The sequence below is a fragment of the Micropterus salmoides genome, unplaced genomic scaffold (genome assembly GCF_014851395.1).
Source record: "Micropterus salmoides isolate LMB-PRFRI ecotype aquatic unplaced genomic scaffold, ASM1485139v1 Ms_hic_scaffold_16, whole genome shotgun sequence".
Taxonomy (NCBI): domain Eukaryota; kingdom Metazoa; phylum Chordata; class Actinopteri; order Centrarchiformes; family Centrarchidae; genus Micropterus; species Micropterus salmoides.
The window spans coordinates 4,879,744-4,895,225 of NW_024040707.1; the positions used below are offsets into that span (position 1 = coordinate 4,879,744).

A 15,482-nucleotide genomic window follows, 5' to 3' on the forward strand; every position below is an offset into this window, starting at 1 on the left:
TCCCTACTGTAGACGAAAAATGCTCCTTCTGCTCTCTGGAAACAGAAACGTTGGACCATTTATTCTATAGCTGTTCACACAGCTCTTCTCTGAGGAATGATATACAATGCTTCATTAATGGACACTTTGGCTCAAACGTAAAAATATCCAATTTTGAAAATTCTTTATTCATAAATCAAACTTTATGAAGAACAAACCTCTTTTCAATGTTTTTAAATTTGACTTAAAAAATGATATAGTCTGTATTTCTGGACTAAAGAGTAAATCAGCATCAAAATGTTTACAACATTTATCTAATATAACTTTATAATTAATTTAACTGATATCTATTGTTTGACACTCTGGCTGTATACTTTATTTTTGTTTTATAATTGTTTTTTTTATTTTTTTTATTTTTTTCACTGTCTCTGTTTTTCTTCTTTATAAAAACGTGAACTGTAACTATATAATTCTTGTAATAAAAAAAAATCGTTTAGGATATTACAGCTAACATGTCAATTAAATTTCATCCCTGGTCTAAACCGACACAGGTAGCTTCAGTACGTCTATCACCCCATCTAAAGAACCAACTGGGAGATACTATGTATTTCCTCCATAACATTTAATATAATAAATAATGTTAAGATATCACATCTAAGGATATTACAGCTAATGTCGATAAAGTTTCATCCTTGATCTAAGCCTGAACTTGTAGCACAATTTCATACATTCTCCTGCCAATGAACAATTATTAAAATATCTAATAATGAATAATAATACTAATAATACTTCTACTACTACTACTACTACTACTAATAATAATAATAATATCACAGTCATTTTATATATACAACAACAATTATTAGTTTTCTTTATTAGTCTGAGTTTCCACAGGTTGTCTTCAGAGAAGATAGATTTTGTCCCCGCGGTTGTCTTTCTCCACCCGTTTTACAGCATGCCCCGCCCTACTGTGCTATGATTGGCATTTGGTGCTTCTGTACGTCCTTGTGATTGGATGCTAACTGTGAGAGAAGCGCAGAGGCGTTCCAATCAAAGCACAGTAGGGAGGGGCTTGAATAAAAACGGGTGGGAAATAAAAAAATTACGCGTCCTGCGCACAGGAAATCAACACGGAAGTGAGCCTCGTTACTAGCAAGCCACGCACAGAAGAAAAACTTGCTAACTGAACTTCTGGTATTTGAGTATGATTCATTTTGTAAACGTCAGTTTTATATGAAGTTGTTTAAATGGCACGCCTCTACAAAGTTGGCTGTTATTTCTTGTTTTTAAGCTTGTAGGATAATACGTTGTAAGATTTTGGCCATGTCATGGGCTAACATTAGCATTAGCATTCACAACTAACATGACACAGCCAGAACTCCGCACAGACAACGATAGCTAGCTGGCTAACCGCTACTTTTGTTAGCTTCCCTTTGAAAAGTATTTTTGTGAGACAAACGAACTTTTCCACACTTGTGAAACTTTTGAATCAGACCGCAACTGTATTGAGACGGTTAGACATCACTTTTACAGTGTTAATCTATATGAAATAGCCGTAAGAATAAAAAAGATGAAAGATGAACAACTCGTCTCGTAACTTTAAGCTCATTGTTTATCAAATATGATTGTCAGGGTTAGTAATCGGAACAGTAGGGCAGAAAAAGTTCTGAGTTATTTTAGATAGCCTAGTAGTAACTAGTATTAAGAATTGTAATTAGTAACGATGTAGGAGCTAAAAGTATCAAAATTATTAGGTAAAAATGAAATGTACTTGATATTTATGAATTTGTCATGTTGTAACGTTACGTTTACATGCACAAGAACTTTGTCTTGGATTTTGTTGGTTGGTTTGTCTTAGACTCCCACATACAAAAGTAATTTATAAAAGTGGTGCACTAAACATTCCAACTTACTTTATTTTTTTTTTTTTTTACCTGTCCTGCCCAGCAGCCTGGAATAGAGTATGATGAGCTGGATACCATATTGTGCCAGAAAGATTTTACTTTAACAAGAGAGTATTAATATGCTCCTTTGTCTGTTTTGTTATTTATTTAATTATGTATTGATTTGTCACCGGGCGGACAGGGGGGCAGATAGGGGTACACAAAGAGACAGCACAGATGACAAGACCTGCAAGAGAAGGGGGATGGAAGGTGGGGACAACAGGGAATAGCAGAGGGAAACACCAACAACAAACAATAAAAAAAATAATAATAGTAAATGACAACCAGCTGAACAGCAGCAATAAACAGCTGACATAGTAAGACAACTAAGAGCAAAATGAAAACAAGAAACAGTCCAGCACATTAAATAAGCAACACAGCACAGCACAGTGTGCGCATAAGCCTGTTAAAGAATGTAGTTGTTGGTGAGAGTGGGACGTTCCAACTTACTTTAACTTCGTTTTCTAGTTTTGTTAGTCATGTCATTAATAATCAGCCACAGTAAAATGGTTCTTGTAAAAACACAACTTTTGTCTTTCTTCTTTTCCTTCAGTATTCAGCCTGCTTTACAAAGAGATCTAAAGATGTCATCAGGTGCTCTCTTTCCGAGTTTGGTGAGCGGATCTAGGGGAAGCTCTAGCAAGTACCTGGTGGAGTTTCGTGCTGGTAAAATGACCTTGAAGGGGAATGTAGTGACACCAGACAAACGCAAGGGCACAGTGTACATCCAGCAGTCGGACGACTCCCTGATTCACTTCTGCTGGAAGGACAGGACGACTGGGAATGTTGATGATGTGAGTAACTTTAAACTCAATAATGCTAGAGGGAGTTTGTCTGACCTTGTTAAAACTCAGTGTGACAGAAGATGTTACTATCCTCAGACATATTTTACATTCATCAAATACCTCAAAGAATACAAGGGCACTGGCAGCACTCCATGGAAGAAAATACTTTTGCTTTTTCATATTCATTCTGTATTTGTACACACAAGCATTTTTTCATACAAACAATTCTAACACATTGACTCCTAATTTAGCTGACATTCTGCCAAGCAAGCACTCTGACAGTGTCTTTATTTCAGAGCTGCAGTGATGCTGCTGCCCTGGTTTTCCCTTTTGTAATTGGTTGATGATGATTTGTTGTGGCAGAGAAACCTCAGTGTGTTTTTCTCTTTCCCCCCGCTCTCTCTCTCTCTCTCTTTTCTGTTCCAGGACCTGATCATTTTCCCTGATGATTGTGAATTCAAGAGGGTGAGCCAGTGCACCACTGGACGTGTCTATGTGCTGAAGTTCAAGGCTGGATCCAAGAGACTGTTCTTCTGGATGCAGGTGAGAGGAAGAAAAAGAGACTCTCTTTGTGAATGCAAGACATCTGTGTCCGTTTATGTGCAGGCAGATGGATGGTTCAATAGATGGAAACTGAAGTGGGAGGCAGTACGAGTGATGAGTAGAGAAGAAGAGAGATTATTACAGTCATGCTACCAGGGTGTGCATGGCTGTAATCAGTGTATTTGTCAGACAGCCACACATTTAATATTTATTCCCATCAGTAGTTTTTCCATTCATCTGCTCCATTGTGGAGGGATATTTTTTAAAACAAAGAAACAAGGTTATATCATCATGTGAATATTTTTTAACTTTATAATGTATTTTTTTTAACCGGACAAAACAGTTGATACACATTTTGTCTATCTATTGGTTTTCTGCAATGAGTTATGTGTGTAATTAGGTTGTTATACAGAGACAAAAGCACTATTGGCTTACATTTATCCAATAGTTAGAAATAATTTATATATATATTTTTTTTATCTCTTCGTCCTGCGTGACCACATAAATGGATCTGAAAGAATTGAGTCTGTTAATTTGGTCTGAAGGAATTCTTGTCTGCCTCATTTCCACCAGGAGCCAAAGACTGACATGGATGAAGAGCACTGTCGTAAGGTGAATGAGTACCTGAACAACCCTCCCATTCCTGGAACGGCAGGCAGCGGAGGCGGCAGTGGCCACGAACTCTCCGCACTCGGAGGAGAGGGAGGCCTGCAAAACCTGCTGGGAAATATGAGCCACAACCAGCTGATGCAGCTGATTGGACCAACAGGACTGGGAGGATTGGGTGAGCAGCACAAGATACTTCTTTGACATGTATATATCTTAACACTCAACACAGAGGAGACTCATTAATGTGCTGAGAGAAGAGACGTCTTCCAGGAAATAGGCAAGGCAAGTTTATTTGTATAGCACATTTTAACAACAAGGTAATTCAAAGTGCTTTACATAAAACATAAAAGCAACAGGCAAATATAAAAAAGTTTAAAAGCAACATAAAATATAATAAAAGTTAAAGTGTGACAATCAGGGTTAAAAGAGTTAAATGGAAAATAAAAACAGGCTGAGGGGTTGAGCAAATAATTGAGTTATAATTATTCTGAAAACAGAATAAACAGAAGTACACTTAATCCACTCTCTCTAGCTAGTCTGTATTCGGGTCCATAGCAGTCTTTGGGTCCACTGAAACTCCAAAACCCTCGGACACTACAGAGAAACCAGGACATGTCTGTCAGCAGACCACTTTGATCCAGTTATACTCTGGACCCACCTGTACGTTTACAGGTGGACAGAGGTTCCTGCAAATCACTCGGGCGCGAGATTTAAGACCACTTCCTTCACTCTGTTTAATCTCACTCCCATAATCCCCCAACTCAATTACCTACTCATTTCTCACTGTGTAAATATTTCATTAAAAGCAATGATAAAAAAAAACAAAAAACAAAGAAAAAGAAAACAGGACAGTAAAAGTTACAGTCCAGTGTAAGTTATCAATAAAAAGAAAAATCTTAAATATTTAATTAAAAGCAATGGTAAAAAGAAGAGTCTTCAGTCTTAATTTAAAAGAACTGACTCTTTCAGCAGACCTGCAGTTATCTGTGAGTTTGTTCCAAATATACGGAGCATAATAAGAACATAAATAACCCTCAAAAACAACACACCACCATCTCACGATTTCTTTTGTCAAACCGTGCTCCCTCTCTGCGATCATTTTTTTTTTTTTTTTTTTTTTTTTTTTTTTTTAGCCGTTGCAGCAGTTGTAAAGCCAAATTGCATGTTAAAAAGTCCAAGACATTTAGTTGCAAATGGCTTGCTGTATAAAAAGACCTGGGGGATGTAAATAAGACACAAGCTACAGTAAGGGTCCCTCATTCTAACTCTTAATGAGGCAGTAGTCCTTAGAGTAGACCATCAGCCTTAATGCTGTTGAGTTTGTTCACTTTATTTTTCGAGTTTCATCATATCAAATCTAAGTAAATACATTGTCTGTTTTTTATAACACATACAATTATGATATTTAAGTGTCAAGCTATATATTTTTATTCCAAAATGTCCTGTATTAATTAGAAAAATATGGCATCATAGTTTCTTATTTTGAAGTAGTGTTAAAATGTAATTTTAACAGATGTTTTTCCTTGTACTGTCGTTCTCACATGCTCGGCCAGGATTCTTCCAAAAAGAGTCTGAGATAAATTTGGACCCTTTTTGATTTGTTTGTGTTTGTTTAAGGAGGTCTGGGAGCCCTAGCAGGACCTGGACTTGCCAACTTGCTTGGCAGCGGAGGACCAGCTACCAGCAGCTCCTCATCTAGGTGAACCAGAACACCACACACACTGCAACACTTGTCATTACAGATGTAGAACAGAGTATATGTAAAAATATGATAAATTAATACTGAAAATGATACCTCCTTTGTCCCTTCCGTTTGCTCCTCCTGCTCCTTCTCAGCTCTCGTAGTCAATCAGCAGCAGCCACTACTGCATCAGGTGGAGCCCCCAGATTGAGCTCCTCCCAGGCCCCCACCACCCCTGTGACTCCCGCTGCCTCAGCTGTCTCCCCTACTACTGTTGCTCCCTCCACACCAGGTACATGAAGTACAATGTTGTCAATATGCAGCAGTCACCTGCTAATTAATTAATTCACTGTTTTTATTAGACTAGACATCTGTACAGTCATGGTAATCAGATTTTAGCTACACTTAGGTGACACTTTAAAAGTGCTTACGCCTTGCAAGACGTGCTAAGCACATAGTCCAGGTGGTCTTAATACATTTAATGCGGTTTTTGGTGTTTGATTATATTTAATAAAAATAGATGTGAAGACGAGTCGGCTGATTCATCAAAATGCCTTACAAGTAGAGATGCACCGTGCGATCGGCTGGGGACCGGAATATGCTGGTTTTCAGCATAATCGGCCGTGAATGGGGCAGAGCAGTGACAAATACCAGATTGTCTGCCAGTCACATTGAACATTACACTGCAGTGCTGCACAGCGTTTCAAGTCATGCGTACAGCGGCACAGATAGTAACCAGCTATTTACAGAGCCACACACGGCCAAAACATGTATGGATGAAGAAGACACCCAACGCCACAACTTTTCAATGTAGAAAAGTTACACAAATGTTTGTGTCTGCTGTCAATTATAATTGTTAGAAAGAAATCAGAATCGGCAGATCAGACCTTTCAGAAAATTGTGATCGGCGCACTTAAAACTGTTACTTATTGTAATCTTTAGAGCATTTTGTCTATTTTGGTTATTTACCATTAATAGTAAGTCAATAAAAAGATGTCTGTTACTTTGATTTCCTGCAGATTGATAGGTTTCTTCATGCTGTATTGATGAATGAATCTGGTGGAAATCTGATTGCCTTCACTCAGTTTCACTTTAAATTATGAATGCCTGTCTGGTACACACATTGTATGTACGGACTATAAATGATAACGTATTGACATCTACAAAGCAGCACATGACCAAAGAAGCCAAAACGCCAGCGAGAACGCCAGATGTTGGATGTGTAAATTTAACCATAAATCCAATCATTTCAGGTTTTAACAACCCTTGACCTCTTCAACCCCCTTCAATCAATCAAACTCCCTTTCTCTCACAGATATCGCTTAGGTTAACACTTTAAAATGATCCAGCTTCGTGTTGTGCCCCATCTGAAAAACCCTTTCAACAAGAAAAGTGTTTCATTGCTAATACAGTGTTTACACTTTGCATTGACACCTCCTTGTTTGTCTCATTTGCAGCCGCTGCTCCGACCCCAGTGGTCCCAGCCTCTGTTGGAAGCCCTACCTCCCACCAGCCCATCCAGCTCAGTGACCTTCAGAGCATCCTCGCCACCATGAACGTCCCAGCTTCAGATGCTGCTCAGGGATCATCGAGTGAGTGGCAGAGGATTGAATGTGGGGTAGCAGTCTGATCTATGACTTCACCATTGTCTAGTCACTACAAGTCAGTCTAAATACCAGCATTAGCTAAAGACAAAGAGTAGAAGCCAAGAAATATGGTCAAAGAAGAAAAGAATAGAGCTCATGACGTATGACATATGAATAACATGACTTCTCTACTGTTCTGCAGTGGATCTAGCAAGTGTTTGCACCCCAGAGATGATGGCTCCCATCCTGACTAACGCTGAGGTCCAGCAGAGGCTTCTGCCCTTCCTCCCCAGCGGAGAAAGTTTACTGCAGAGCGCCGACGAGATCCAGAGTACAATCAACTCACCTCAGTTCCAGCAGGTAACAGATGAACACAAAGTAGATCCAAATAAATACGTAGATATACATGTCTGGGAAAAATACAACTTAGGTGAAGTGGAGGACATAATGGCTGATGGAGTAACGGGGAAAAGCCAGACCCCAGATTTATGGAACTTTTTATTGAGAAACAGGCAATAATAGCTATATAAAAGGTGTTAGACTATTTTAATTAAGCACTAATGTAGAGCTGTTAAGCTAAATTGGGTGTGTTCACACGCTCCTGGTTGACTCAATGCACCTAATTTTAGCCAATTAGCTATGAGACGGAACATATGCAGATGGTTTCAATCATCTCCATCATGGAGTTATTTGGTAACAGTAATTATAGCAAGGTTCCACGGTTCATTTAGTGAGGCTATTTAAGTCAGTTTAATTGCTGCAGCTTGATGTCAGAGTGTTGATTAACACAGCGATTCCTCCTTCCCTCAGGCGATGAGTATGTTCAGCAGTGCCTTAGCCTCCGGGCAGCTCGGCCCTCTCCTGAGTCAGTTTGGTCTGCCGGCAGAAGCTGTGGACGCTGCCAACAGAGGAGGTATGAAACACACACACAGTGGTCTTCTTTTAACATAAGTAAGGCACTAAAGGACCTCTAAAGTTGTTTCCTCTGTATCTGAAAAAGGCTAGAGATATTATATATTTTTCTATAGTCAACAAACCCTATGGAAAAAAACTAAACAGAAATTGATAGATCATAATAACAAGTATTGTGTGTATCACAGCCAGGTTATTTAGTTTTGCATTTTTCATTAGTTTTGATGTTTATTTAGTTTTTATAGTGGATTTGAAAATGCTTTGTTTGAGTCTTCAGGACTCTGCCGCTTTCGCCGCCATGATAAATACATTGACAAAGATGAAAACTAAAGACATTAACTTTTTTCCCCCAAACAGACAATACAGTGTCAGTTATCATTTTTTCATCCGTTTTTATTTTAAGTTAACAAAAATGTTTTCCACAACCATTTTGTTTGCTTCATTAGTTTTCGTTAATGATAATAACCTTGGTCACAGCTTCATATCTCGTCTTCCTCTGAGCTCCATTGTTGCCCAGAAACTATTAAAAATATATCAGAGGCTTACTGTTGCACTTGGTGACATGTTCCTTCATCAACATGAACAGAAACAGTTTATTTTGAACCACATATACCGTCCGGCTGCCCCAAATACTCACTAGACGACCAAATGTGGATTAATCCGCTGCTGAAAATAGTCCCCAACAAATGCAGCATTTCCTTCTGTTTGAGTAACGTCAGCTAAAAACTACAGTGAGCAGCTGTTTTCATTTTCAGTAGAAATTAATGGACTTTGGGATGAAGGTCACAGACAGGGTGGGAAGTTGCCAAGTACTAGATGTGATGTATTGTTATTGCACTGCTGGTTTTGTTTTTTAACAAAAATATGGAATATAAAAAATATTGCAGTGTCCTTTTACTCAAACTAGATGATGATGAACAGATTTCATGGGTACTTCCCTCAAAGCAGGGGCTTTTGGGGTAAATTTAAACCATGTCCTGGGTTCCTGGAAATGTTCCTGAAGCCAGTGGCTATAGGTTGAGATTTTATCAGGTCTTTCCTAAAACAGTACTGGCATTCCCACTTGTATGTCGAAAACGTTATCTCTTCCTAAAGCATTTTTAATATAAGAGCTCAGGGTCCATAGTCCTGGGGCCTCATTTATAAACAGTGCGTACTTACAAAACAGGGCTGGAGACGTGTGTACGCGAAAGCAAAGGTTGTGATCTATTAAAAAAAACAAACTTGACAGGAAAATGTGTGTTCGTTCACGCAAACTCTGAAGCATGTGTACGCACATAAACTGGAGAAACAGCAACTCACATGGCAGAAGGATGAAATGGTTTGAAATGATTAGGCCTACTATTGTGTAAAATAAATCGAAATATTATCTGAGCATTATAGGCTTAAAGCTTTTTTGGATAAACAAACAACCATTTGATTTTTCCCTGAAGTGCGCAAAAATACATCATTTAAGATCATTTGCAGCACACAGAAGAACCAGATTTAGGATAATAAACACAAATGGAGAGAGATGTTTCAGCAAAAGAATGCCTCAAATGTTTTAAACGCACCGTTTTATAAGTGTGAATACTTTTTAGTGTACGCCATTTTTGGCTTTTAGGCACATGTGCACTTTTAGGCACATGTGCACTTTTAGGGAGGCACAGTTTTATAAATGAGACAACTGGTTCTGTGTTAAAAAAAAATCATCTTTAGTTATAAATATCTAAAATATCTATTATTCCCTTTCAGATTTAGTTTTTTGTGCTTCCATGGACTGTTTGAGATTGTAACCTTTACAGTGACCAATAAATCTTTCAGTGTATTGTAATACATATGTAATATGGGTATGTGCGTATAAGAGACTAGAAAAATGTGAATCCTTTAAAAATATACATACATATTAGGGCTGAACAATTAATTGAAATCTTAACATCACAATATGGTGTAATAGTTGTTAAAGGCAAAATGTGTGTCAAAATAGCATTTTAAATTGTGCAGAGATGTCCTGGCCTTCACACCATTATTCTACAGACTTAAGAAAACATCTTTGTTTGGTGCAGATCCTTGCAAAAACCACACCATAATCATTTAAATGTTTTTCACCAATATCGCAAATCATATTGCAATGTCAGTCAAAATAATCTCTATTAGATATTTTAGCAAAATCGTTCAGCCCTAAAATATATGTAATATTTTTTGTCTCCTTGTCAGATGTGGAGGCGTTCGCCAGAGCCATGCAGGGCAGCAAAGCAGACTCCAAAGAGAAGAAAGAGGACGACGAGGACATGAGTCTGGATTAGAGCTCACACTGCCATGCCTCAACTGAGTGCCTATAAAAATCTGTTATTCCTTCCCTTCTCTATATTTTAGTACATTTTCTTCTCTTTAATGTTGTCTTACTTTTTTCTATACCAAAGGCAACACTCTGCTTCTACTCAGGATGAACAGCACAGGGCTATCAGAGCTGTTAACACCAACAGCTGTTTTATTCTGTTGATCATCAGTTTTGTGAATGATTAAGCCTTATGTTTGATTTTGTTTTCTTTGTTGTTGCACCACAGTTGAGACAGTCAGAGCCTTAGTGATTTACTCTTGATAAAAAAAAAAAAAAAAATCATATTGGCAAACAAACACTAGAGTTCAGTTTGTATGAAAAACAAATTTTATTTAGAAATACATTTACAACACATGGAGGGGCAGGAGTGAGGGGGAGGGACAGCTTATTCTTTCTGTGAGATTTTTAAAAAGTGGTTATTATATCATTATATACAAACTTCACACGTGTTTGGTTCATGTATACATATGACAGATTGGATGAGAAACGCTGCCTGAAACCTGGACAGGAGCCGACAGGTGGGAAATGGCAATGAGTCCTGTGTTTAACAACGACTTAATCTGACAAGTCAAGACTGTTTTTTTTTTTTTGTTGTTTGTTTTTTTAACAGAGTTGGGGTGTGTGAGGATTTCAGATATTGTGCATTGACACTATATTCATTACATTTGGCATTCTTGGTCATAATTAAAACCTGGATGTTGACATGAAGACTCAGAAATTCAAATATGACCTGAATGCAGTATTTTCACTAAGGTTGATAGAAAAGGTAAATATGATCTCTGGAACTTTCCCCCCCCCCACCCAAAGAAACAAAACTTAAATTATGTAATACAATTATGTGTAGGGGAATTAGTAAGTGGATCTTGGCCTAAATGATAGTTGCTTAAACAATTTTGAAACCTGATAGAAAATAATAGAAAATAAAGGCCATTATACACAAGCAACGTTTTCAAACAATGTAGATGCTATTCCATATCACAGAACGTATTTGAGGAGAATAGTACTGGAACGGCCAATGAAACAGCAGCTGTTGGCTCCATTTGGTGTGTTAAATTAGTTCATCTTCACAGCATCACTGAGACTTAATTAACTCTGATATTCCCAAGGGTGCAGTCCTGGTCCCTGTTACAGGTAACATTGCCCATCTGCGCTGCCGGACGACGTTGCTCGTACATTAGTGTTCACAGTGTACAGACTCAGTAGGTATTCTTAACATTCTCTGCTAGGGATGCACGGCACACAGCTGGAGACATCATTAACTTTACTGCAGATTCGGGGAATTTGTTTTGGGGCTAGAGGACAAAAATAATTGACATGATTTAATTTTCACCAAAACCAAGAAAAATTCAGCTGCGTTGCCTTTATTTACAATATACTACACGTTTTATAATTGTTTTGTGATTTTAGATTTGACGTCGTGTACCAGTCTCTTGTATCAGTGCATCTCTGTGTGCAGACACTGTTGTAGCACCCTGTAGCACAAAAACAGCGACGAACGGGAAAATATAAAATATACCTTTTTCTGAAAATAGAAAATAAATATTAATATATATTTTTTAAATAAGCTACAGTAACATGACACCCACCACCAGTAATGTGTAGTTGGGGAATGTGAGGATAAGACATGTGTTGGATCTACATCTGTGGACAGCCCTGCGTCCCCACTGCTCCGTGCACAGCGAGCGGTTTGGACAACATGGCAGGTCTGTGGTTGACAGATGCTTGGCGGATGCAGCCCTGGAAGGCTGGCAGGCCGGCACGTAGACCAGGAACTGTGATGACATCTGGTGGCCGGACAGAGGAACACGTTACTCCAACTGATCAACCAAACTCGTGTCTATCCCCAACCACAAAATCACATCCACCTTGCGTCAAGATCAAGCAGAACTTTATTGTCCCCTAAGGGAAATTTGTCTTTGGCATCAACCATGCAAGGCTGCAGTAACACATATGGACTTCACAATCACATGCATCTTACAGTCCTTAACGTACATTTATATTGCATTGCACAAGTATATGAGTTACTACCATCCATCAGTAATTCATTACTAGATAAGTAGAACCTGAATAATCTTAAAGACTGAATTATTTTTTGACTTAAAGCAATGAACAATAGAACAAACAATAAAATAAAAAATGCAAATTCTAAAAATATAAAAACTAATTTAAGATCAAGGTTGTTAAAAATCACTGGTAAAAGCAGTCACAATTAATAGTGAACTATACTTAAAACTCAAGTGCTTCAAGCTAGCTTGTTTTGAGCAGGATAGTTTATTAAGGACAGCAATGGAAGTAGGGATAAAGGAAAGCTTATCGCAGCTACTTTTGCATCTGCTACCTCCATAGTGTTTCCCCAAAAGTAATACTTCATATTATTCCATATTGCAGAATATGGGAAGGGTCCATCAGAATTTTATGTGCCTGGGAGACTACCATTTTTTTCATAGATGGTTTAGAAGGAAGTGTAGACTTTCTTTCCCATAACTTTCATCTCATTAGTCAACAACCTGTAACCTCATGAATGAGTGCATGTTCCCTGGTAGAGAAGTGCAGTTGCATTGTACAACATAGTATTACCACCACTGTTAGGGGGGCTTAGATTATAGAGAGATAGAGACTTTTGAAGTTGTGATCTTTTTAGAACTAGGTCAACATACAGAACATTTATGCTATAATTGGATTAATTGATAGTTTGGGTCGTTTATTAAGCAAAAATGCAGAAAACTTTCAGTTTCCAGGTGTGACATTTGTTGCTTCTCTCAGTTTCAGTTGTAAATTGAATATCTTTGGTGTTTTGAGCCCTTAGAAACAAACAATTTCAGGACATCGCCTTGAGCTGTGGAAATTGGCATTACTATTCTCCGCCATTTTATAGATTAAAAATTGAATCCATTTGTCGAAAAACAAGAGAAACAAATTAACCAACAATGAGAATAATTGCAAAAAGTTGCAATCCTAAGACTTTCATAAGTTATATCACAAGAATGGAGTTAATTTTATGGGAAAAAGTAATCATAAAAATAAGCTAAATAATAACCAAAAAATATCACAATATTATGGAAAAAACTATTGTGAGAATAAACTATGGTTAGAATTATGAGTATATAGTAAACAGATGAGGGGAGTCAGTTAAGATTAAGGTTTCGGAGGATCTATTGAGGTTTCACCAGTAAGGAAAGACTTCATCGGGACATTAAAATGGCTGGGCTTGATCAACATCAATATGTTTGCCTATGATAGCAGACCGTGTTGCCAATCCTAACTTCCCACCTTTTTGTGTTTAAGTCCAGCACGAGGCTGAAACAGCATCAGGAGAAAGAACATGATTTTGGCATTGTGCAAAGGAAGATGTGCGTGTACTCACCGGGTACCCCTCCAAGGTAAACAGTGTCTTTGGCCCCTGCAGAGCGGCCCTGTTTGGGGCCGACGCTGTGCTCGCTGGCTGCATCGACATTGAGCTGCAGGACGTTGTTCTTCTTCACCACTGCAGACAACACAACATTATGTCAGCGTTACAACATGGGCAGCAACACAGCGACAGGGTCAACAGAAGCATTTGTTGAAGTTAACTCACCTTTGATTGTGTGCCAGCGTCCATTACATAGAGGTTCTTCAGGAGTGAAGGAGGTAGAGAAATCACCTTTGCCGCTGTTTACTGAAACAGTCACCTACACACACACACACACACACACACACACCCCTCATTGTTAGCTTTTGTTTTTGTTTTATTAGGTTCAATAATAATTATTTCTGCTTTATTTTTCTTTTACAATTCGCTAAAAATGTCCCTCACTGCCGTGGTCTCACCTCTCCCTGGCTGAGGACCAAACTCAGGTATTGGTCAGATGAGGTCCCAGCATGCAACAGCAGCCCAGAGTCCGAGACTGGTCGAACCTCCAACTGGATTTCTAGATCCCGACCCAGAACTAAGGACTCGTCTGCGGGGGGAGAGAGAGCCTTCAGTCGGGACACAACAGCAGAGCAGGACCCAAACAAGACTGAAATTATTTAAAGTAAATACAGCAGGAGAGTGACGATGACTACCTATTGCGATGTGTCCTCCCTGACCAGAGAAATACGCTCCGGGTTGCAAAGGATTTTGGAAGCAGGGCACCGTCCCCTGGCTGTGGGCGGGGCTTCCCACAGGGGCTTCGTTTAGCGTCAGGTCCCTGACGCATCCGACGAAACCACCAGAGCCCGGGGCCTGAAGTTTAAGACAAAACAGTACAGACGCAACACGTTAAGAAGAACAGAATAGATGATGAAGGTGCATTTTTAGTTTTTGAGTCAGTGTGTAAACGTCTCATTTTTTTGGCTACTTGATTTAAAGGAAATTTCATTTGTACAACTTGTGTCTTATTTTTGTCACCTTTAACATTTTGTTTGCAGAAAAACGTGACTACCCCCATTAAAACTGAGGCAGCCTCTTTATTCTGTGCTACCACTGGGGATTTTGAACTTTTATCCATATCTGCCCAGAAGCTAGTGAGTAAATACCATAAATCATAGGAATCGTGGCCAGATTTATGAAAACAAGAAGCTGGACAAAAAAAGCTGGACTACGCACCAATTAGATATCGTATCATTCATGGATGATGGTGCCAGATTAATAGTGGGTGCTTCATGACACAGGTCTACATATTACAGTAGAACAAACCCAATCACACACTCTAGTGTAGCTGTTGTCCAGCCATGCGACTGACTAGGGGTTTGTAATTTGTAGTCTGCGGATTTTTTTTTACCGTCATTGAGGGCGGTACTCCTCCGACATATAAAGGCCCGGTGAGACGAGTCCTGTCCCTGCCCCCGGGGATCCTCTTAAACTGAGCGTTGATGCCGTCCACTATCAGGCTGATCTTCTCCCCTTCGCGCTTTATAAACACCTGAAGTGACATAAAGACAGAGAGAGAGCAGGTTAGAGATGTTTTTGTGACAAAACTACTAAAAGAAGGGTTTGTATATAAATATGTAAATGTTTATTTTGGTACTTACTGTCTGGGTGATATGACACCCCTTAATAGAGTTTGACAGAGTGTCTCCTATTATATTGTTTTACTTAAAACTGGAAAACAGAAAGCAGCCTGTTGCAACCAAATTATCTAAATGTGACATGGATTTGTTTCC

At 38.7% G+C, this 15,482-nt stretch overlaps 2 protein-coding genes across 4 annotated transcripts in view; one reads left to right on the forward strand and one right to left on the reverse strand.

Moving 5' to 3' along the window:
- Positions 1-1,058: 1,058 nt before the first annotated feature.
- adrm1 (adhesion regulating molecule 1) lies at positions 1,059-10,646 on the forward strand. Of its 3 annotated transcripts, none has more exons than XM_038721741.1 (10): positions 1,059-1,173; positions 2,476-2,716; positions 3,134-3,250; positions 3,824-4,034; positions 5,477-5,558; positions 5,696-5,832; positions 6,998-7,132; positions 7,329-7,486; positions 7,937-8,039; positions 10,235-10,646. In XM_038721741.1, exons 2-10 carry the CDS (start codon positions 2,507-2,509, stop codon positions 10,321-10,323), a joined length of 1,242 nt encoding a protein of 413 aa, XP_038577669.1. In that variant the 5' UTR covers positions 1,059-1,173; positions 2,476-2,506; the 3' UTR covers positions 10,324-10,646. The 3 variants fall into 3 exon arrangements, with proteins under 3 accessions (XP_038577669.1, XP_038577671.1, XP_038577670.1); XM_038721743.1 differs by having other exon boundaries at positions 5,480-5,558; XM_038721742.1 differs by having other exon boundaries at positions 1,108-1,181.
- A 16-nt stretch (positions 10,647-10,662) lies between these two features.
- The window catches only part of lama5 (laminin, alpha 5), a 128,350-nt gene continuing 123,530 nt past the window's right edge, over positions 10,663-15,482 (reverse strand). Inside the window, exons 75-80 of the mRNA XM_038721782.1 lie at positions 15,101-15,241; positions 14,403-14,562; positions 14,166-14,296; positions 13,933-14,026; positions 13,723-13,842; positions 10,663-12,142 (exon numbers count right to left, since the gene is read on the reverse strand). Of these exons, the coding sequence (XP_038577710.1) occupies positions 11,994-12,142; positions 13,723-13,842; positions 13,933-14,026; positions 14,166-14,296; positions 14,403-14,562; positions 15,101-15,241 (795 nt within the window). The 3' untranslated portion in view covers positions 10,663-11,993. The remainder of the gene's footprint in view (positions 12,143-13,722; positions 13,843-13,932; positions 14,027-14,165; positions 14,297-14,402; positions 14,563-15,100; positions 15,242-15,482) is intronic.